Source organism: Plecotus auritus (genome assembly GCF_963455305.1).
Source record: "Plecotus auritus genome assembly, chromosome: 7".
Lineage (NCBI taxonomy): Eukaryota > Metazoa > Chordata > Mammalia > Chiroptera > Vespertilionidae > Plecotus > Plecotus auritus.
This window is the reverse complement of record NC_137774.1, coordinates 135,813,622-135,837,686: the sequence shown is the minus strand read 5'-3', so window position 1 is coordinate 135,837,686 and position 24,065 is coordinate 135,813,622. Positions and strand designations below refer to the sequence as shown.

General features: G+C 42.6%; 1 protein-coding gene across 2 annotated transcripts in view; it reads left to right on the top strand.

The window, feature by feature from the left end:
• Positions 1 to 24,065, top strand: part of SV2C (synaptic vesicle glycoprotein 2C) — a 168,174-nt gene that overhangs the window by 56,582 nt on the left and 87,527 nt on the right. For both annotated transcript variants that reach the window (XM_080682425.1, XM_080682426.1), the window contains exon 3: positions 11,405 to 11,585. In XM_080682425.1, the coding sequence (XP_080538551.1) occupies positions 11,405 to 11,585 (181 nt within the window). The remainder of the gene's footprint in view (positions 1 to 11,404; positions 11,586 to 24,065) is intronic.

Genomic DNA, 24,065 nt, shown 5'->3' with positions numbered 1-24,065 from the left:
TCCGAGGAAGGGGTCTTGGAGGACGTGTGTCATCACCTTTCAGTCAATACTGATCAAGCATGCTGTTATCTTTGTGTCCCCTTGCAGACCTGTTTGCCTGCCACGCCGTCACATCCCTTGTGTCTGGAAATGGCCCGAGTTAAGCTGTAGGAGTCCTCCTCTCCAGACCTTTCTGTTGCATAAAATATCAAAAGATATAATGTGGACATTGTCCAAAGATTACTTTCTTACTCTGTTCCTCTCAAATACCACTTCCGTTTAGATTTGTATGCTTTATTTGTTCACTGTGCTGATAGAAAAGAAAGTTCTCTGAGAAAAAACACACGTTGCATTACTTGCAGGTGCACTTAAACATAAGGAGATTAGTACATTTCTCATAAGCCTGTTTTTCATTCTGTTCTGGAAGCAAGACACGTGGTGACACTGGGCTTTCAAAATACCTCGCTCCTCCGGCCGCAGCAGCCTTTGCTGTGCACTCTTGGACCTGTGGCTGTGGTCTCAGGGCAGCCGTGCTCACATCAATAGCTGATGTTTTCCTCTGTGTTCTCTGCTCCCTGTGTTCGTTCCGGTGTCTCTTCCCACCCGCAACCTCATGCCGCTTTGCGCCTGTGAATGGCAGTTGTACTTGGCTACACGCCCTGCCTCCATTTCCTCACGACACTCTGCTTTAGTCTCCTTTCTCTGCTTGCCACGGCTACTGCGCTGAGATTGCCCCTTCAGCTGCCACTGGTGACCTCTTCCGAGACAAGCCAAAGGCCTTTTCTCAGTTTCCGTGTCTGGGCGTTGCTGGGCAGCCTTTCCAGTCCTCCCCTCTATCCAGGCTTTCTTCTCATCTCCTTCCCACACTTGCTTATCTCTGACTTCTTCTCTTCTCTCCCTCCACGTGGCTGTTCCTTGTGGGCTGATCCCTGGGTCTCTGTCCTCCTTCCCTTCATCCTTGCAGAGAAATCCCATATTTCACACGGCTCTGAACTGCCCTGCTGCGCTGTCCCCTCCCAAGCACGTTTCTTCTCTTGGGCATAGCAGCCTCAGAGTTAACTGTTTACTGCCTCTCAGATACTCCCACTCTCCTGTTCTTCCTCACACACCTGCCCCAGCCCTGCTACAGGCAAACTTTGCTCAAGCAGGGTCTGCAGATCCAACCTGCAGGCCCAGCAGCCCTGCCTGCTGTGTGAGTAGCTTTCCTGAAGCAGGGCCGTGCAGTCAGCCTGCGTGTGGTCTGTGGCTGCCTTCGTGCTGCAGCGCAGGGCGGGGTCATTCCAGCGGAGCACGCTTAGCCTGAAAAGTCTGAAATATTTACAGTCAGCCCTTCATAGAAAAAGTGCGCCAATCTTGACCTAAAGTGCAGGCCTTGTCACAGGAGGGCTCTGACTGCATTAACCCCACTCAGGAATTCATCAGCGGCTCCCATTGTCTTATTACATTGTTGTGGCGAAGGACCCAGGAGAAGCACAGCCAGCACCAGAGGAATCAGGAAAGTAAAACCTTTATTACACAGCACTGCTAGTCCAGGGGACTTTGATCCAAAGCCTGAACTGCCAGTGTGGGGAGGTTTTGATATATATATATATCTTCTTGTGGCGGGCCCCTCGGGGTGGGCTTTGTAGCTCTGCCCAAGTCAGTTAGAATGGGGAAGTAAGATTGCTGTTTAACTAGATACTGAACTAGGCTGTAAGCCCCCAAAGTTTCCCACCCCCCTATTTTCCTTCTCATTGTAATCAATTTTACATCTTTTTAGCTTGTTAGTTAAGGACTTTCTCTTACTGATGCAGCTTAATTATACTTCTCCACACACCCAGCCCAGCCACTCTTCCCAGGCACCTACACTCCTGACCTTCCCAACCTCATGCTCTTTCTCAGTCCAGACCCCCCTGGACAGTGTGTGTCTGAGGGTAAGCGAACAGTCCCATTCTGCCCATTCTCTTCTTCATATTCTCCTTGTGTGTTTAAGGCTCAGCTCAAGCATTGCTTTCCTCATGAAGTGTTTCCTGACAATCAGCTATATATTGATCACTGCCTTATTGACTTGCATGCATCGCCTGTAATGCCCCATCCTGCCCTGTTCACGTGTAGTATAGTGAGGGTTACTGATGTGAACATCTTCCTCCTTTGTTAAGGCATGGGCCCTGGCAGACCTGCCCCCCTCTAGTACCCTCTATTTTATCACAGCCTGTCCCAAGCCAACATCCTCAGTGTCATCTTCCACACTTCCTTGCCTCCTCCCTCAGTTTACAGGAACTGTGGACTGGCTGCTAAAACACCTCCAGCCTGGTCCCTCTCCCGAGCCTACTGCCCTGCCTTAGACCAGGCTGTCAGCAGCCCTTCCTGGGCTGCTGGGTTATCTTCTTGGTGATAGTCCTTCAGCTGGTCTTCTTCCCAGGACCAGGACTAGGACGAAGAGAGCAAGGTGCCTGAGCACAAAGTCGAAGGAAGCTCTCATTCACAGAGTCAAGCAAGTGCGGGGTTGGCACCTGAGCGTGAGTGCTTCCTTAGATTGGTCTAAGCTTGGTCCACGCCCTGCCTCCCTCTGTCGTCCCCCTGCTGTTTCCCCTCCACCTGGTTACTGAGATGATCTTTTCAGGTACGGATGATGTCCAGCCTGGTTATTAGTTTCCCAAAGGATAAAGTTCAAGTCCTTGGGTTGACTTCAACGTAGCCTCATCTCCTGTCACTCTCTCTGCCCCCACCAACGAACTCTACATTCCACCCACCCTGACTGACCACGAGTCCCTTTAGTATGCTGTGCCCCTGACCTCCCTCCAAATCTTTAAACTTGATTTTCTTCCCTCCTTTCAAATTTTCCCCTTTTTGGTGAATTCTTATTCATTATTCAAAACTCAGCATGACCCCGTGTTACCTTCTATGTGAGGCTTTTCAGAATTCTCTGGAACTAATTAAGTCATTCCTTCCTTTTTTAACCCCCTTAAGCATAATGTACTCACTTAATTATAGTATAATTAATTTTTTGCATATTTTTGATCTCCCAGGAAACCAAAGGGTTAAAGTCCCAGGTTCATATAAGTCCTTCTGCAAAGTTCTACCTCAGAGCCAGATGTCTGGTGTGGCCTGGGCATCTTTGTTTTTTTTCTTAAAGCTTTTGGGTGATCCTAAAGTACAGCCGTTGACTAAAACCACAGCACTGGGCTGTGAGCTGCTTGAGAGGGAGGGCCACGGCCCTCTCATGTCTGCGGACTTCTCACTGCTCCATGCTCTCCCTTCTCCTCTTTCCTCGGACCTTGCAAGGGGCCTGGCTTACAGCAGGAAGGCACGGAGAGCTGTGGCATTGGTGACCACTCACTTCATTGGTTGGCGCAGTGATTGGGGTTATTGAAAAGGGGGTTCCATCAGTTACCACCTCTGCTCCTCAACACGGGCCTTGGGGTGAGGGAGTCGGCAGAGGCAGGGGTCCCGCTGATGTGGAACTGATATGTGATATCCAGGCGCACCACCAAGTGACTTGCTCTAATGCTCTTGTCTCCTAAGACTCGTCTTTCTTTATTGCTTTGAAGACCAAGTGAGCTGTAATTGCCCTTTTTGGTTCTGCAGAGCCATACATACAAAACATACCTTAATATCTCCTCCCCTATCCAGTGGACATGCCGTTTGCTAGCCATTTGAGGAAACATTAGAGACTACATTGCACTTTCTTATTAGGACTCCCCTTCTGGGAAGGTGTCCCTGGACCTTCACAGGCTGTGTAGCACCCAGGGGGACTTAGGTAACAAATAGTAATATCACTCGCTATGGCATTACCTGCCTATATAAGCAGCTTCCTCAGGCGGCCTGGACCAACGAACTTAAATGTCAGACTTTCCAAATGTAACAGTCAGAGAGGTGCTGTGGACTGCATCTGATATTTACAGTTCTTTCCAGCAAAGGTGAGCTGACTTTTGTTGCAAATGTTCTCCATTGCAAATTAGAAAGGGCTTTTTTTTTTTTTTCATTTGTACATATGCCTTTGATATTATTACTTTCTTTTATTTGATTTTTGGGCAAGTCCATAAGTGTATTAGAACACATAATGGCCCTTAGCTGTGGCTACTAAAAATAATAATTGGGAAAAGTGAGGGTTTAGTTTTTGGAGAAGCCTAAATAGTTTATTTAAATAGTTTCAAGCCCGGCTGGTGTGGCTCGGTGGTTGAACTTCCATCTATGAACCAGGAGGTCACAGTTCGATTCTAGTCAGAGCACATGCCAGGGTTGCAGGCTAGGCTCGATCCCCAGTAGGGGGCATGCAGGAGGCAAGCCGATCAATGATTCCCTCTCATCATAGATATTTCTATCTCTCTCTCCCTCTCCCTTCCTCTCTGAAATCAATAAAAATATATTTAAAATAAAATAAATAATTTCAAGTGTGAAAGACAATCAAGTCTTTGAGATCTGAAAAATTGGTTTACTGTTCCAGGGCTGTTTCAGGTGGTTTCTTTTCAGAAGCTGAGCTGAGGGAGGCCGAAGCTGTAATTTCACTTTCTACACCATTCCAGAGCCCACCCCTCTCTTCCTGTTGTCTCTTTTTTATCACCCTTTGTTTTCGCCTTTTTAATATTAGTTTCTTTTTTTGAACAGCTATGTTTCACACAGCACTAAATGTTTTATGCCATTTAATCCCTCCAATATCCTGTGAAGTAGGTGTTATTATTAACCCCATTATACAGAGGAGAAAACGGAGGCACAAAGAAATAAAGTATTTAACCAGGATCAAGCAGCTGGTAAATGGTAGAGTAAGGATTCACATCTAAGCCATGTGTTTCAAGAGCCTGGGCTCTTAACTGTTTGCTCCCTGACCCCGAAGTTCAGAGCAGTCAACATCAGTGGAATGAGGATGAAGGATATTGCATCCAGTTAAAATACAAAAGCAACAACAATAAAACAGTTTTCCTCCTTTTCCTACCTCATTCCCTTTGCTTTAGTAATGGGTTCACTTCTTAGCACACTCAGTGAAAGAGCCCAATAGAATAAGTACTGAACTTCAGATTACATGTTATCATTTCTAAAAATTCAAGCACAGAATTTGAAGCCAGTAATGATGAGAAATAGCAAGTTGTAGATAAAGAGGAAGACAGCGCATCCTTCTTTGCATTGAGTGTGTGCAGGGGTAGCAGGGGAGGGACAGACTACAGTGGGGTCTTGCCAAGGGATGGCCATACTCATAGCCAACCATTCTGGGGGTCCAGGAGCAGAGACCAGAGGGCAGCCGCTGTGAAAGCTTCCACATTAGTGGGTGGGTAGGTAGGTGAAGAGGATCCATAAGAGACCAGCAAGGGAGAGAGGTTCTCCCACATCACCCTACATTCTGTCCCCCCAGACAGAAGAGAAAGCCTGGGCCAGCTTTGCAGGGCCGACCAACCCCATTATCTAGAAACCCCATCTAATTAAATCTGGACTGGTAATTGGTCAGTTAATGGGAAAATTGGTAAAAGGAAGAAAATATACAAGATATACAAATGTACTTAAACATTTAAGGATACATTCATTTGAGCATCTTTGGATGCAGAAGCAAAGACTTTCCTTTGAGTAGGAAACTTCAGCCCTGGCTGGTTTGGATCAGTGGATAGAGCATCGGTCTGGGCACTGAAGGGTCCTGGGTTTGATTCCGGTCAAGGGCACATGGTGGGGTTGCAGGCTTTATCCCCAGTAAGGGGCATGCAGGAGGCAGCCGATCAATAATTTTTCTCTCATCATTGATGTTTCTATCTCTCTCTCCCTCTCCCTTCCTCTCTGAAATCAATAAAAATATCTCTTTAAAATTTTTGTTTTAACCTAACAATTCTCTTATAAAAGGTTTGTGTGATCATCACAATAAAGATTATCATTGAATTCACAATACTACCACAGAATGTTTTTCATCGAAAATCACTTCGTAAATAAATGATGCCATGAATTATAGAGTAATGCATTAGCCATAGGTAACTGAAATACTTAAGACACTTTTAAAAAATGTATTGGCTAAAAATTATGAGAAACACACTGTAGACCATTGCTTAAAATTGTTCTGTTTAGTTTAAAGGTGGTTTAAAATGATGCTGCGGGGAAAGATGTGGCCCCTGAGGGACTGTCAGAAAGAATCAAAAGCAGCTTTAGCAAAGAGACAGATATGGAAATGTGATATTTGTCAGGGGAAATGAGGCTAGATTAAATAAAATGGAACCGGCCCCCATGATAGAAAATGCCTTAATGGAAAATCATGCTTGAGGCCTCCTTTGTCTTCTGAAAGACTGAGAGCTGAGCTGGCCAAGAATGGCCTGAAGCCCAGCTGTGGTGGAGGGAGTAGAGTGAGCCTCGGGTCCTGTTTGTTTCTCAGGTCAGGTTCAACCTCCTGAAAGCCCAGCTGAATTAAAATCTTCCTTAGATTCCTGAAAGGCTCCCAGGATCACAGCCTGGCCTCTCTCACCATGGAGGTCTGCCTCTAGTCCTGAGAAAGACAGGCCCTAGGAGGGCCCGAAGTTCCTGCTTGCCCTTCAGAAATCTCCAGCTTATGTGGGGAGATCTTGCTTGTTCTGTGTCTTCGGAATTCCAATATTCCGTGGCCTGCATCTTCTCCTCTCATACATGTATTAGACGAATACAAACAAAGTAAAAAAAAAAAAAAAGCATTGGCGAGGCTATGTTCACTGTAAAGCCCAGCCGTCTAAAAGTGCTTTCAGATTCTAAGAGCCCAGCAAGGGTGCCCCCAGATCGTGTGGGGATCTTGTTCTAATGCACAGTCTGTGCCTATAGGTCCCAGTGGAGCCCTACAGGCTGCATTCCTAGCGAGTTCTCCCAGGGAGCTCGTGCTGTTGGTGCAGGGCTTAAAGTCTGAGGAGCAAGGATCTAGACCTCATTTCAAACACGGACTTCTTACGGCCTCAGTTTCCTGCCTGTAAAATAAGGGACTTTGAACTAAAATACCCTTTAATTCTGACCACCAGCAGCAGCAGCATGAGTAGAGAACTGACAAGGCTGGTCCATGTCAAGAGCAGGTCTCTGCTCTGAGTTTTCAAGGACTCCCCATTTAGCACCGTGAAAGCAAAGTGGAAATGGGAAAAGAAGGCAAGAAGTACACACAGTTTTTGTGCTGATGGTCCCAGGGTTTCCAGTTTTAGTCACATGGTGCCTTTGCTAACATTGAAAAGTCTGGCCCTAATTAGATCGTAGGATCAACAAATAACCTTCTAATTGTTTCATTTGTTTTAAATAAGCTACTATGTAGGCTTAGTTCTTTCCACGGCATGCCCAATGGAACAGTCTAATTACCGGGTAATAACCCAACGTAGGCACACAAGGTTATTGCCTTAGAATCTGAAACCCTTTTTTAACCAGAGTAGAAGTAAGATACAGCTAAATACTACTTCTTTTTTTCTTGTTCCTAAACCTCTCAGTGGTGGAGGAATTTAATTCCATCTCAAAAATCTTTCTTATCCTTCAGGATTCTCTCAGATGTTCCCTCCTCAGTGAAACTTTCCCAGAGGCCACAGTCAGAATCAGTAGCCACCTCCTGTCCCTCGGGTCCCAGTTACACCCCCATCAAACCACACACCTCATGGTTGGGCTCATTCAGCTATGTGCCTGTTGTCTCCCTCACTGACTTACGAGCCCTTTACACCAACTTTTTTTTTTTTTAAATATACTTCATTGATTTTTTACAGAGAGGAAGGGAGAGGGATAGAGAGTTAGAAACATCGATGAGAGAGAAACATCGATCAGCTGCCTCCTGCACACCTCCCACTGGGGATGTGCCCGCAACCAAGGTACATGCCCTTGACCGGAATCAAACCTGGGACCCTTGAGTCCGCAGGCCGACGCTCTATCCACTGAGCCAAACCAGTTAGGGCCCTTTACGCCATCTTGATGGTGTAGAGACTTGGAGCCCAGGTACCTGAGTGAACTCTTCAGCACTATTCTATCTTGGTCATCTGTCCTCAGGAGGCCATGGAAAGTTCTGGCCCGGATGCCCCTCTCTGTAGTGGCCATGATCAGATGGGGTTGTCAGAGGGTTGTGTGAAATGATGGGTGTGACACTGACTCCCTCCTCTCCTGAGTAGGTGTCTGATGAATACTTGCTGTTTTACCTTCTCTAAGGTCAGGGATATGACTTATAATCCTTACATTCTCCTACTTCAGGAAAAGTCATGTAGAGTGGGTGCTTAACAAATTCTTTAAAGTTGAATTTAATATCCTGTCATTTAAGGAGATGGAGTGTATTTATTTTAGGCATAGTAATAATACGAGATGGAAGCAGAACTGTTTGGTTTTCCCCTAATAGCTGGTAGTGATTGCGTTTCTGAAATATATGAAATGTATTTTGAAATAGTTATTAAAATTCTGACAGAGATTTATTTCTGGTTTGCTTTGTTGAGAAATCCTGAACACAAGTGGAAAAAAGATAAACAATATACAGGGAAAAAAATGGTATTAACAGGCAGTTCTTATAGGATATCCATTTTTATATATTTATATGTATAAAACTTCTGGAAGAGTTAGAAAAAATTGATAATAGTAACCTTTGTGAAAGGGTCAAGGGTGGAGGAGAAGGAAAGTTTTATTTTCATTTTATACATTTCTATATGGTTTGAATTTTTGGCCATGTTAGGCATATTTGTTTGTTTAAATATATGTTAATAGGGATATCTGGGGGAATTGAAGGATGGGCCATTTTAATTTTACTCTTTTATATATTAAAACCCCTAATACATTCTAAAGTTTTATTTTTAAATGGCTTAAGTACCAAGTGCTAATGAGAAACGGGGGTTTTCTGCCCCTACCAAGTCCCTAAAGCGTCTCCATCACAGAAGTCCAGGCCTTGACTACCTCTGAGCTTTCGGAAGCTCCTGGGATGGGCTGTATCCTCACACTACGCTGGGTGGGGGAGAACTAGCACCTAATTATGAGCCTTAACATACTGGAATCATCACTTCATAAAGCCATGCTCTGGCTTAGTGAATACTAGGCTAAGCGACTGCCTGGAATAAGGGGGATGACAGGATGTGGAGACCAGTCCAGCAGGAGTATCATCCCTCCCCCACCCGAAAAGCAGGGGAGTTGCCCTTCTTGGACCAAAGTGTAGAAGCCAATACTTTTTACCAACAGATTGGATTTTCATTTTTCCTCTGCACCACTGAGCTGTTTTCAGCATTGACCTCTGACTCCCATCAGGGTTGGGAATGTGCCCCTTTGAAGTATCTTAGAAGGAGTAGTGCACCCCTTGTCCTATGTGAGGGTAGAATGAAACAGCATTTCCCTCTAGCTCCTGTCAATCATTTTCTGTTACCCCCGACTTAGCTAACTCTACAGGTGATGCCCAGGGAGAAGGCACCTCAGACATGTTGAGGTACTGCTTTCAATTGTAGGTGGTACCACCCACCACACAGGGGCCTGGACAAACTGGATGTTTCCACAGGAGGCCAGCCTGGGTGTTGGAGGAATCATGACCACGCTATACAGTGAACTGCCGACGGACTGGAATGTAGTCACCACTCACTTTTCTGTGTTCAAATCATTAACTTCTCTGTACCTCAGGCTCCTCCCCAGTGAAGTGGGTTTCCATAGTATTAACCTCCAAGTGTCGTCATGAGAGTAAATGAGTTCATTCACATAAGCACTTAGAACTGGTAACGGTTCAGCAAGTGCTAGTGATCATTGTTTTTGTTGTTGTTCCTGGGGTTGGAGCTCAAGAAAGACTCCCAAGTGCTCAGATTGCAGCAGCCACGGGCCACTCCTGACCTGTGGGAGCTCACATTCTGATTCGTAGGCATTTTTAAAGACAGGGACGTTATTATGAACAAGCTTAGCTACTGATTATTCTTCTGAGAATAAACAGAAGAGCAAACTTGATCCTCTTATAAACAAGAGCTGTTGCATATGCATTTCCCTGGGTGGATCTGTCTGCTTTTGGAATTCCTTTGCTTTGTGCTGATACATTCCTTTGCATTGTCTCCTGGACATGCATTGGGGCTCATGGTATTTGTAGTCTCTTTATTGAAAAGGATGATCTTTGTATGGTCAGCCCCATAGCTCAGAGACAAATATACCATCCCACCCAGGCGAGGCTGACCAACCACCTCTTTGCAGCACCCCAGTCTAAATGAAAGCAGCTTTGTTTTGCCTTATTCTGCAATTGCTCCAACACTGGCCATTCACTGTAGCTGTCTGTATTTGGCCGTCTGCAAAGCAGCATCCACATGTTGTTGATGTGAGGGTCACCAGACTGTCAGGTGCTCTCTTTCTGGGTCTTATTTTGATCCATTAATAGTGTGGTAAGCAAATGAATTCAGGACGAATGTTTAAGTAGGCTATTTCCCCAATGAATCCAAAGCAATACATCAGCCAATGGTTTGTGTGTGTTTTTAAGCTTACTACTTAGATGCTGCTGAGTATCTTGAATGTGCCTTTGAAAAGGGGCTGTTCAAATGGTGCTTTGGTGAAGCAAGAGAAAAGGCAGAAATAAATGAAAGGTGTGTTCGCAGCTTTTTAAACACCACATTCAGATATAACAAACTTTCATGGTTAACTATGCCATTTCCCCTGGCCACTACACACCCTTTTGGAAACCTCCCTGAAGTAACATTTGCCACACCTAACGTCATTTAATCCTGAGAAAGAATCTGGTCAGGGCTTACAGGTCCTGGTCTTTAGAAGAAGCAAGTGAATTAGAAAATTCAAGTGTATACTCACCCTGACACAAAAGGGACATCTATCTAGCTCTTAATTTTCCATTTGCTGTCCTCATGGAAGCGAAGCCAACTGTGATGAGTTGCATAATTTCCAAAGTGCTAACAGCGATTTCCCTTCTCCTTACACTCCAAGAAAAAGTTTTCTCTTATGCACAGAGTGTGAGACTATTTTCAGATTAAATCTTGTAATATCTGAACTCACCTTCCCCAGCTTTCTTTCATTCTCAAGGAAGAGCCAGGGCTTTCAGAAGGGACTAGAGAGAAAGCACCAATGGAATCCTCTAAAGGGTTCCTAAGGGTCTGACCTTGGCCCAGGTCATGGGCTACAGGCAGAGACTGGAAGCAGACTGGGAATCCACTCTGATGGGAGCCCCTGACTCGGTCCCTCATCGTGGCCTTGTCATGGAGGTAAGTCAGGCATTCAGACCAAAGGTGATGTAACTGTGAGTCAAATTCTAGACTTGTTCTGTGTGGAGACTCCTTACGCCTGCCCGCTCTGTACCCATCCCCACGAGACTGGTGAGAATGTGACTCTTTTCTTTTTGCCCTTGCCATTGGTCATGGCAGCCAAAGGTAGCCCACAGAGCTTACTTCCCAACTTGAAGGCTGACTTGTGTGTCCTAAAGGTTATATTTTTAAAGGAAACTTTTGCCATGGAAAATGCTGGAATGTATTTTGCTCCTTGTTCATTTGCTGTTACATGTGTCATTTACTCTCAAGCACTGATGTGTTCCTTTGTTTTCTGTGTGTTGCAGGCAGCATAGTCTACCTCGGGATGATGGTGGGGGCGTTCTTCTGGGGAGGACTGGCAGACAAAGTGGGAAGGAAACAGTCTCTTCTGATTTGCATGTCTGTCAACGGAACCTTTGCCTTCCTTTCTTCATTTGTCCAAGGTTATGGCTTCTTTCTCTTCTGTCGCTTACTTTCCGGATTCGGGTAAGGTTTTCTCCTTCATATTTTATAGTAAAGTGTTTATTCTTCATAATTACATGTGTTCTCTACTCTAGAGGACCTCGTTACCAAGAAATTATCCCTTAACACATCTCCTTCCCTATCTTCATGTCAGACTTATGGCCCATAATGCTGGTTCTTAGAAATACAATTACCAGCATTTACATCCAGAAGAGAAGGGAACACATGTCTATGTTCTCATGGCTGATTCTTTTAGTATTTTACTTCTAGGAAATGGGTATTGTTTTAAATGGAAAGCTGTTTCCATGGCAGAGCACATTCATAAATGTATTTTTCTTCTGAAAATTTAATTCAAGCAAGAAATAGCTCTGGTCATATATTATGGATAATTAAAAGTTTGAACCATTCAGGCACGCTCTTAAATCCAGGGTGAGAGTGTTTCCAGTAAATGTTGTTTTATCGATCTATGATAACAGCATATTTAACTAGGTAGGAAGCCTGCTTCCTGAGATGGAATAGGTTGTTTTTTTTTTAAGCTCTTGACTTTCTGTTGAACTAACGGAAGTTGTGCTGTTAGCCAAGTGCAATGGCATAGTATAGCCCAGTGGTTGGCAAACCGCAGCTCGTGAGCCACATGTGGCTCTTTGGCCCCTTGAGTGTGGCTCTTCCACAAAATACCACGGCCTGGGCGACTCTATTTTGAAGAAGTGGCATTAGAAGAAGTTTAAGTTTAAAAAATTTGGCTCTCAAAAGAAATTTCAATCGTTGTACTGTTGATATTTGGCTCTGTTGACTAATGAGTTTGCCGACCACTGGTATAGCCAATGGTGTAGTCATTTTCGTTAAAGAGCTTGAAGCACTTATTACTGCTAAGTCAGTCCAACCTTAGGAACCCAGAAGCTCAATTAGGAGAGTCCAAGGAACTCTGCTTGGATAAGGAAAAAAAAAATAGTAGAAATAAAAAATTTCTGACTTGTGCTTGAGCACTTTATTTTCATTAGAGACATTCTTTCTAAAGTGCGTAGCATAAGATAAATCTATAGGAATCATATAAAATAAATAAATGGAGAAAGGGAAGGAGACAGTGCTGGGTTATGAATTTGAGAAGCATATCAGTTGTGGTTGTTGATGATAAATGTACCCACAGAGCAAAACACAGTTTTACCAGAAGAGAAGGTCAGAGAACTACAACATGCATTTTTATTAATTACATAGAGTAGTACTTTAAAATCAGCTAAGATTAGTAGGAATATAAAGCATCAGAGAGAAAGTGCATAAGTGGGTTACTTCAAGAGCACAAAGATTTCCCCATGCAGACTAATGGGTCACTTTTATAGCTCAATCAAAATAATTTTAAATTTTTATATGACCTTCTCCTACAAGATTTGTAGACATACTGAGATTGGTGTATTATCCACAAATTTTTCTAAACTTCTTTTTTAATCTTCTTACAGCCCCTCACATGCTACATTCTGCACACAATGGGCACTTTGCAAATATGAGAATAAATTGCACAAATTTCAGGAAATTTCATCAGAGTCAATACATTTCAGTACACCATTCGAGTAAACCTAGAGGGTTGGAAAGTTTGGGAAAGTATAAAAATATTTTCTCCTTTGGAAAATAAATTATCAGAATCAATAATTTGCTTTGAAATGGTGGAGGAAAAGAGCTTTTCCTCAGCCTTTGATGTTCAAAGCTCTGTGTGAGACTGGCTTGCATACACTGCTGACATGGGAAGGGAATTTGGCTCATGGATTCAAGGGCTGCAGCATTCCTAATTCTGAGTAACTTGAGATACCTGAGGAAGAACAGGTGTTATTTGCGGCTATCTTTTAAAGGACCTTCTCAAAATCCATGGGATAAGACATTCTTGCCACCAGGAAAGGCCAAGCTTTCTATTACCTATGCAATACTATTAGCCTGTCTGGAGAAGGCTAATAGCCTAAGTTCTGAATTTTCCAGTCCTTTCCATTTGCAGTCTTATCTAGGAAATTCCAACCATATCCACAGACTCAAAAGTACCTGACTGTGGCCAAATTATTATGGCAATATTAATTGCCAATCTGCTGTGATATGATCAGCCCAGTTGGCTGCAGGGAAGAGGGCCATTATGGTGGCTGCAAAATACTCAAAATGAATGGACTGTCCAGAAGCTGATTCAAGGGCAGTACAGAGCAGAGACTACTTGGGTATATTCATGACATCATCTTCTCTGCTGCAGATAAATCATCCTTCAGCAGCGGGATGACCTCTAAATAACGTAATTCACCTGGCAAAGCACAGACCGTGTATTGCTCACTCAGCAAGCTTTCTAAATGGTGATGCCAGAGGCAAGTGCACTGCGCCTCTGCGAAGTTGGCACAGGACTAGAAGTCCAGAGGCCCAGGTCCATCTACCCTGCCCTTTACTGTGGGCCTCGGGAAAGTCACTCAGGTTCTCCAGTCCGATCCGTCTTTTGGAAAAGTTAGTAGGAGGATCAAGTGAGATAATGTGTTAACAGTACATGGTAGGGGAGGAAGTGTGGGATAATGTTTAGGAACAGTCCCCTCTGGTTTGGCAGTTACTGTTCTCTCTTTGTTCTTCATCCCATTCCTCCAGCTAAGCTGCCTGTGCTCATTGCCTCCGAATGACAGCAGCGGGAGAGTAAAAAAAGAGGCCTCTTTCTGGCTTTGAAATTTCAAGTCTTGCCCATGAGGGAAACAGAAAGGAGGAACCATAGGCAAAAGACTTGGGAGAAACCAGGGCAAGTAAAATGGCACCTTCCTGCTCCCCAGAAGAGATGGAGATCCCCTAGGCTGGGGGCAGGGCTGAGAGGAGCCATGTGAGCTTACTCACCTGGGCCCACGTGACAAAACTCCCGCAGTTTTGTGAGATCCAGCAACTAGGGGGACCTGAGAAATTAAGTTAAAGAAAATGAAGAAAGATAATGATCTTTCTTAGCTGAGTTTATGGGTCATGTAACATGTAAAGTTGATGACAGAGGACTTTTTCATAAGTTTTTTTTAATTATGTATTGTTGGCATACAATATTATATTGGTTATATACAGGGGGCAAAAGTAAGTCTACAGTTGTTTTTATGGAAAATAATACAATAATTAATAAAAATGCAAGAATGAACTCCATATTTTATGTACTCTCAACTGTAAACCTACTTTTGCCCCACCTGTATTTCAGGTGTACATATAGTGACTCAACATTTTTATACCTTACATCGTGATCACCACACTAATTCTAATAACTGAATGACTTGAGTTACTAGTAATTATCTGTTACTACACACATTTATCATAATATTATTGACTGTATTTCCCTTTCCCTTTTCACCCATCCCCCCAACTTCTCTCTTCTGGTAGCCATCCCTTTGGTCTCTATTTCTATGAGTCTGTTTTTGTTTTGTTTTGTTTGATCATTTGTTTTGTTTTATTTTTAGATTCCACATATAAGTGAAACCATATAGTATTTGTCTTTCTCTGCCTTACTTATTTCACTTAGCAAAATAACCTCTAGATCATCCATGTTGTCACAAGTGGCAAGATTTTTTCTTTTTTTAATGCTGCATAATATTCCACTGTGTGTATACATATATATACATATACACACATACATATATATATATATACACACATACACACATATGTATGTGTGTATATATGTGTGTGTGTGTGTATATACATATATATACATATATATATCCTATATAATAAAAGCCTAATATGCTAAGTGTCCAGTCATCCAGTGACTGGTCAACTTTACAACCAATCAAAGCGTCCTATGCTAATGATATGCTAAGGCCATTCAACTGCTTGCTGTGACGTGCACTGACAACCAGGAGGCAGACGCTCCAACCGGTAGGTTAGCTTACTGCTGGGGTCCAGCCATCGGACTGAGGGACCACATCCTGTGGTCCCTGTCTGGCCCTGATCGTGCACCAGTGGGGTCCTTCGGCCTGGTCTGCTTCTTCTCACAATCCAGGAACCCTCGGGGGATGTAGGAGAGCTGGTTTCTGCCCTATCCCGCAGGCCACTCCCCTCGGGAGGGCACCAGACGCAGGGCTCACTGCTGGCAAGTGAGCGGCATGAGCCTTTCCTGATCAGGACTGATTGGGCACGAGCCCGTGGCAGGCGCAGTGGGGCCGGGTTGAGCGGGATCAGCAGGTAGGAGCTGCAGGCAGTGTTAGACTGTGGGTTTTGACCCCGATCCTCACAGGCCACCCCAAAGGACCCCACCAGTGCATGATTTCATGCACCGGGCCTCTAGCATATGTATAATATCTTCTTTATCAATTCCCAGGTTTTTCTCAGTAGCTCTAGAGTTCATCTGGACACCCTGTCTCTGAATTGCTGGGTAGTTTCAGCCAAGTCTCTTTTTTTCTCCAATTCCACTCCAATTCACCTCAAAAAACACTTTAGCACCTGCTCTACCCCTGAAACCATGCTGTGTCTTTCATGGATTTTGGTGAGCCCAGGCCCCAAGAAAGACCCTGGGAGTTCTCTTTTGTCTTCTTGGTAGCATTTATTGATGCCTTAAAATATTTGCTTTTTATGTGTTTATTTTCCTCTTCCCTCATCATGTGAATTCCAAGAGGGTCGGGATTGACAAGACAAGTGTGTCTGCTCTTTACTGCTTAGTCGCCCAATGTGGGTGTGGTTACTATAAAGGATGGAGTCAAAGCAGCAGACTGCACAGACCTATATGGAGGGTGCACCTAGAAGTGAAATAGATACTAATTCTTACTTCATCTGTATAAGCAGAATAGTTCTAGTCAAGTGAACAAAAATTTAACTTGTATAATAAAAACAGAGTTCAATTACAAGACTTGATCCAGTTTATAGATGAAGAACCCCTTGAATGAAGGATCCTGGGTCTCCTTGAGGAAGGATACTGGTATATTACTGAAAATTTATACTGTTAATCTTTCTCTCAGCCTTCCTCAAGGTACCTACAGCCTTTTACCAGGGTAATTGTGCATGAGGGAAAAGAAAATAATCACTTTCCAGGACTTATTACTGGGCACCAGCTCTGAACTGACACTTACTCCAGGAGACCTAAACTGTTACTGTGGCCCAGCCAGTGTGGCTAAGTGGTTGAGCATTGACCTATGAACCAGGAGGTCACAGCTCAATTCCCAACCAGGGCATATGCCCAGGTTCCAGGTTCAATCCCCAGTGTGGAGTATGTAGGAAGCAGCCGATCAATGATTCTTTCTCATCATTGATGTTTCTCTCTCTCTCTCCCTCTCCCTTCCTCTCTGAAATAATAAAAATACATATTTTTTTAAATGTCAGGATAAGGACTTATGGAAGACAGATAATCAATGGAGTTTTAGCTCAGGTTCATCTCAAAGTGGGCTCAGTGGGTCCCTGAATCCATCCTGTGGTTATTTCCCAGGCCCCATTCTATCACATCTGACAGAATCTTCACATTGGTACAGCACCTGCCTACTGGTTCCATACACTGGGAATCTCAGAGGAGGAGGAGGAGAATTTTTGGGCCACAGTCTAAACCAGTGGTTCTCAACCTGTGGGTCGCGACCCCTTTGGGGGTCGAACGACCCTTTCACAGGGGTCGCCTAAGACCATCGGAAAACACAGATATTTACATTACGATTCATAACAGTAGCAAAATTACAGTTATGAAATAGCAACGAAAATAATTTTATGGTTGGGGGTCACCACAACATGAGGAACTGTATTAAAGGGTCGCAGCATTAGGAAGATTGAGAACCACTGGTCTAAACCATCCAGTAATGGGACCAGGAATCCCCTGGCTAGGACTTAAGTTGCAGTTAAGTTCTTTTGAACTAGCAACTCTGTGGACAAGTAAACTGTGCATCCTAAAATCGAAGATTAAGCTGCCTTCATGTTGATTTTATTAAAAACACCGTAGGTTGCTCTATCTTATTTTATTGTGGAAACATCATTTGCAGCACTAGGTTATATTCCTGTTTCTGCATATAAAGGAGACTGGAAGGAGCTCATGTTTTAGCCTGATGACTATCTGGGCTTATGGTTCCATTGCCTCTAACTGTGCTTTCTGCTTAATTCACCACACCAAGTCATGAATATATTTTCTTAGTAACATAAATATGTCCAGTTGCCATATTCTGTGTGACTTTCAATATTTATTCAGTGCCAAGAATAAATTTCCTGCCAGGGACAACAGTGTTTTTGCGGGATGAGGAATAAGGCATCGCCAATTATTCAGCTGTCTCTCACTTTCCTAAGTGAATCTCACTCCAGGGAACAGACACTTCCTTCTCCTCTTTTGTTACAGAAAATTAGAAAGATGGAAAATGGAATTGACACCATTGATTCATTTTCATTTGCCCAGAATTAAATTATTTGCTTCCAGTCACTGTTAATTATGGGAATGATAATGCTTCAGATGCTGGCAATGTCCAGGTTGGGAGCTGCTCACTGAGGGCCTGGCGCTGCTGAGCATGAAGGTCAGGAGAAAAATATAATAACAACAAGAAGTAAGATGCAATTCTAATGTGTCTGTCTCTCATAAGTGAATGGATAGTCACTTCTCCCTCTGCATACAGAGCCTCACAAATGCGTACTTCATAGTTCTTGGCAATGTCCATCCACTAGCTAGCTACTATATTGTTATAATAACCAGAACGCCTTTGTTTTGTAGAAATGATCACCATTAACTGGAATTCTTCTAAGTGTCCTATATCTAGCGTCTCATTTATGTCCACAACGTTTTTAAATAATTAGGAGTGCAAAAATAGTATGCATTTTTTAAAATGTATTTTTTTATTGATTTCAAAGAAGAAGGAATAGGGAGAGAGAGATCGAAACATCAATGATGAGAATCATTGATCTGCTGTCCTGCACACCCCCTACTGGGGACCAAGCCCGCAACCCAGGCACGTGCCCTTGACTGGAATCAAACCTGGGACCCTTCAGTCCCTAGGCCAATGCTCTATCCACTGAGCAAAACCAGCCAGGGCATACCTTTTTTTAAATTAGAAAATTGAGGCACAGATAGATTGACTTCCAAATGTTCAGTAGACTCCCACCCAGGTCTTCTGCATCTTAGTCTAAGTCTAAGTCTAAGCTATAAGATTTCCCTTCAAACGTAGTCTTTCTTTTAAGATATGTTTTGCTTCCTTATCATATTGGAAAAATACAAACACATTAAAATTTTTTCAAAACTTTTACATAGTTCTTACCCTGTGAGAAATGCTGTGTTAAGCACTTTATAAATATTGCCTCATTTAAACCTAATGGTGACCCTAGGAGGAAGGTACTATTTATTCTACCAACTTTATAGATGAGAAAATTGAGGCACAGAGAGGTTAAGTAGCTGTCCAAAGTCACACGGTAAATGGTGTTATCGTAGCCAGTGAGTCTGGCTCCATGTTCATAACCACCAGACTGTGCTATCTCAGATTCAATGAGCAATGTCTCCAATTTCATAGGACACAATGCTCAATACATGATAGGCACTAAATAAATGTTTTTGAACAGACCAGTTCAGGAAGATTTCTGATTAGGGAACCAAAATGGAAAGGACTCCCCGATATGGAAGAAGAGGCAACAAACTAAACTAGCTTTAATCCAAAAATAATCATAAACTCAAATTGTATACAGTGGGTCAGTGTTTTCTTAGACCTGTGTTGTCTGACAGGTCATATGTAGCAGCCAAGCACTTGAAATGTGACCAATCTGATATGCTGTAAGTGCAAAATACATAGCACTAAATTTCAGAAACTTAGCACATATAAAAGAACACAAAATATTTCATTAATTAATAATTTTACATTGATCACATGTCAAAATAATATTTTGATATATTGGGTTAAATGAATATGTGTAAAAATTAACTTCACCTGATTTTTGCTGTATTTTAATATCTTTTCTAGAAAATTAAAAAATATATGTGGTTCATGTGGTATTTCTATTGGAAAGCATTGTCTTAGACAATGAGTTTTATGAGAATTACCAATATAAAGTTGATCTTTTGGACACACTTTATTTCCCTGTATACCCTTTAGTTAAGGTGCTGTTAATCTCAAGAGAGAAGTAACAGAGCAAAAGTTCTTTTAGACTCACAACCTGTAATTGTGAAAAATTAGCCATATGCACTCTTTAGAATTGACTCTGTGAGTTCCTTGAGAGCAGGAACTTGTGATCTTCAAGCCTGTACTCCCAGAAACTGGTAATGTGCCTGGCTGAGTATGGCTGGATTAGGGGGTGGATGGGGCGATGATAGATGGATGGGTAAATGGTAGGTGGGTGGGAGGGTGAGTAGAGGAAGGAATGAGTAGATATGTACAGGCTGGAAAAGTCTGCATATTTTTTTCATCATTTCTTACAGTTCATCATAATGATCATCTCTATTCATGACACTATTTAGGTGCTGTAGGAATGAATGCATTCTTCCAGCTCTCTCAATAGGTAGATTAATTTTTTTCCAGGCAGCATTAGAATCCTGACCTATGACTACACCTGTTCCCCCAGTGGTACCAGGTCTGCTGTTGTTGACACATAGACTTCTGTAAGTTTGGGGGCTCAGGGCACCAATCTGATAGCAAACAAGGGCTAGGGGTTGGATTGAAGCTACGTCTTTTTAGAAACACAATTGTGTCAATTTAATTATTCATTTACATCTCAATATTTTTATAGTAGTCATTTTTTACCAATTATTCTATTCATAGTTTCTATAATATTGAAAAATAGCAACTGCCCATATTAAAGACTATTATTCTATAAACTGTGGCTTTGGAGATTGGAGGATGAAAGCTATCCAAACCACCCATCAGTTTAGCACTGCCAGTGGGCCTAGGACAGTGGTCGGCAAACTGCGGCTCTGTTGACTAATGAGTTTGCCGACCACTGGCCTAGGAGATTCCCACTCTTGATGTGTTGAGTGGTTTGGTTACTATTAAGTGTTCTGTTTCTATCTTGATTACTCGCAATAGCCATGTGGCTTCTAGTCAATATAGCAATCTCATTTTCTGTGCAAACCCAGCTCATTCAGAGCCTGTTAGATCTCTGTTCTTTCATGTAAGCCTCTGAACAACCTCCTCTGTGATAGCCTATTTACTTTCATGAAGAAGGCGCTGAAAAGCCCATCTTCGGGGATGCTGCTTTTAACTGTTTATTTCTGTGTCCAATTTAAACATAATTAATTGCTTCTGAATTGCTATGTAACTTGCCTGTGTCTTCCTTCCTCTTTTGTTGATTCTGAGTAAGGATTAAAAGGATGTTTTTCATGCAAATTATTTGTAACTGTGATTTCCGCATAGGCAACATCATTCACTATTCTTCTTATAAACCCATCATACTGTCGAGAGTTCTTGGTGGACTTTACCCTCAGTTTCACCTCTGTGAACCTGTGACTTTACAACAGTTATTCCTCCTTACTTATGTTCTCCCTTAACGCCCGTTTCCCAGAAATGGGAAGTGGAAGATTGAGGTAAGGGACTGTTTTGAAATCACATGGTGAAATAAGTTAGAATGAAATTATTCTGTTACAGGCTCACTGGAGAATGAAAGTAGAGCAGAATTACTCAGTAGAATCCCTCCTCAGGACAGGAAGTCATCAGACATCCCATAATTTCTCCCCTAAGATGTCACACTTCAAGCCATTTTAAGTACAATTATTTTTATCTGCAACCTCCCTCTTCCATTGCAGAAGCCCGAATTCCCACCCATCTCAATAGCCAGCATAAGTCAATGTGATGAGGGACAGGGACCAACAGTCCATCCCTAAGCTGCCACCTGAGCTGGAGGTGTGGCTGTGAAGTGTACAGGCCTTAGGACAGCCAGTTTTCCCAGTTTTTCCTCACGGCTTGTGCGGACAGTGATATTGGTCATTCTCCTTCCGCTTGCCATGATAAACTGAGTGAACTTACTGAGTGTGTCTCATTTTCCCAACAGAGGAGAAATCCTGTCTGTAAGGCTGATACACTCTTTGCCTTACACAGCACCCCCCTCATGAGTTTGTCTTAAATTACTGAGGAAAAGCAATGTTTCATGATATTCACCAGATGCCTAGTAGTGAGTCAAATACAGAATGTTTGAGGAACTTGTGTGTGTCTATGTGCATGCTCATGTGTAGAATGGGGTGGGAGCGGGCTCCCAACTCATTCTAGGAATGTTTTGTTTTTGTTTATTGATTTCAGAGAGGAAGGGAGAGGGAGAGAGAGAAAGAAACATCAGTGATGAGAGAGAATCATCGATTGGCTGCCTCCTTCACACCCTACACTAGGGATTGAGCATATGCCCTGACCAGGGATCAAACTGTGGTTCATAGTAGATGCTCAACCACTGAAGCACGCCACCTGGGCAGGAATGTTTTTTAATACAGTTTTATTTAGTTTCTTTATGTTCCTATAATTAAAGTTGTATGAACCTAAAATTAATATATTTAGGGAATAACCCTAATTCTGAAATGCCAGATATCAATGTTCTATTTAATTGTGTCAATTCAACTATTTGGAATCCACCTATATAGAATGTGGATTTTCATTATTTCCTCTGTGCCTCCTATTGCCAAGGATAATTGAGAGTTGAACCGTTAGACAGCTAATAAAATAGACTTAAATCCAATTCTGAGAAAAATTCCTTCATAAGCACCCTGATCTAATTGCTTCATCTTTGTAAACATAAATTATGTAAAAGACGTATAAGCATTCTGATGGGGAATGGAATACTAATAGTTAACATCATAGCACACTGTAATGTTTTTCTCACCTAAAGGACATCACAGTAAGACAAGGAGCAATGTTTTCCCCAAAAGAGATGATCAGCCCACGATAAGAAATGTGAATGCTTGGGTTGTTTTATAGGTCTCTGAATCTGAAGGACTTTGCAAAGGATTTACATAGAATCCCTCCCTCATTTTCACTCATCCATCCACTGATATTGGAGTTCCTTGCTGTCTGTCTTACAAACATTGAGATACATCCATGCACAAATAATCTCCTGAAAAAAGAGGCATTGAATCAAAACCAGCTGGATTGCTCATATGCCCTTATAAGTTGGTATTCTCTTTATGCAACATGATTTGTTTAAAACTAACAGGCGAGTCTACAGCCTTTCACTTGCTGTCTTAGTCACCCTGGAGTACATTGATCTCAGTTCAGCATGGCCTGGCATATCTTGACATGCAGTGGTGCCTTCACAAAGTGTGAGTTACTGCTCTTACATATGAACTGTCCAGAATCCTGACGAAACATTAATTAGGATGTGAAAAGTCAATAAAAACTGGGACTCTTTTTATGCATTGAGAAGTGAGGCCACAGATTAGGGACCTGGGACCTTGTGGTGCAGAAAAACGAATGCATCACATCGAGTGGAAAAAAAGAAGTAGCATCAAATGATTTAAGATACAGACATTTTATTTCCCATTAAAATTGTGTGTTGTCATGAAACCATTTTAAATCTGTTCAAAACTTTGTTGAATGTTTCAATTCAACTAGCTGCCCATGGTTTGAGGTCCTCAGCAAGCTAACAGAGGACTGTGTGCCTGACATGGTGAGGCACCGAGCCAGCTCTGACAGCGCCACTCACGCTTGTTTCTTGTTGGGGGTCTGGTTGATGGACTGGGAGCTGTCTGGCTACCCTGGTGTGGTGGCACTAAATTGTGCTGCATCTGAAGTCATGTGGACTCATACTTCTAGAAATTTTAGTACAACTGCCACATTCATAGCCCAAGGAAACACATATAGATGCTTTAAGTTAGTGATTTTTAAACCCTTTGAACAGCAACTCTCATTAAGAAACACATTGGGGCCCTGGCTAGTGTTCTCAGTGGTTAGAGAACACCAAAGGGTCCCAGGTTCAATTCCTGGTCAAGGGCACATATCTGGGTTACCATTCACTCCCTGCCCCTGGTTGGGTTGCATGCGGGAAGCAACCAATCAATGTGTCTCTCTCATGTCAATGTTTCTCTCCCTCCCTCCTTCCCTTCTACTTTCTCTGAAAAAGCAATGGAAAAAAATAGCCTCAGGTGAGGATTAACAAAAGAACAAACAAAAAAAGAAACACATTAGGACTTATTATACATTTTCATATATATGCATACACATATACATATGTACATGAAACATTATAAATATGTCTGTAATGGAGACAAAAGTTTCATGAAATGGTACTTATCCTTATTTCTTGAGTAGACTCAAATATCTTTACTTAATTTTTAAAATGTTGCTTACAGCTACTAAATTAATTTTGTAGCCCACAGATTGAAAAATATTGGCCTAAGTGGTCTGCCCATACCCAGCAGTACCCAGCTCCCACATCACTGTAAGCAGGGCACACCCACGAAATGGTGCCATATTTTGACCTACCCGTTGAGGCAGAATGAAATCCTGCAGTCTCCTACAGATATGGCCTTTCCCACATTGCATTTGCTAAGCTCACTGCCAATAGTTGTTGATCATACCAAAGGCTCTAAAGAAATCAGTTATTGCCAAATGGGTAAACACATATTTTACTCCTTGACATCAAATTTGCATGAAATGTCAATAGCAATTTACCTTA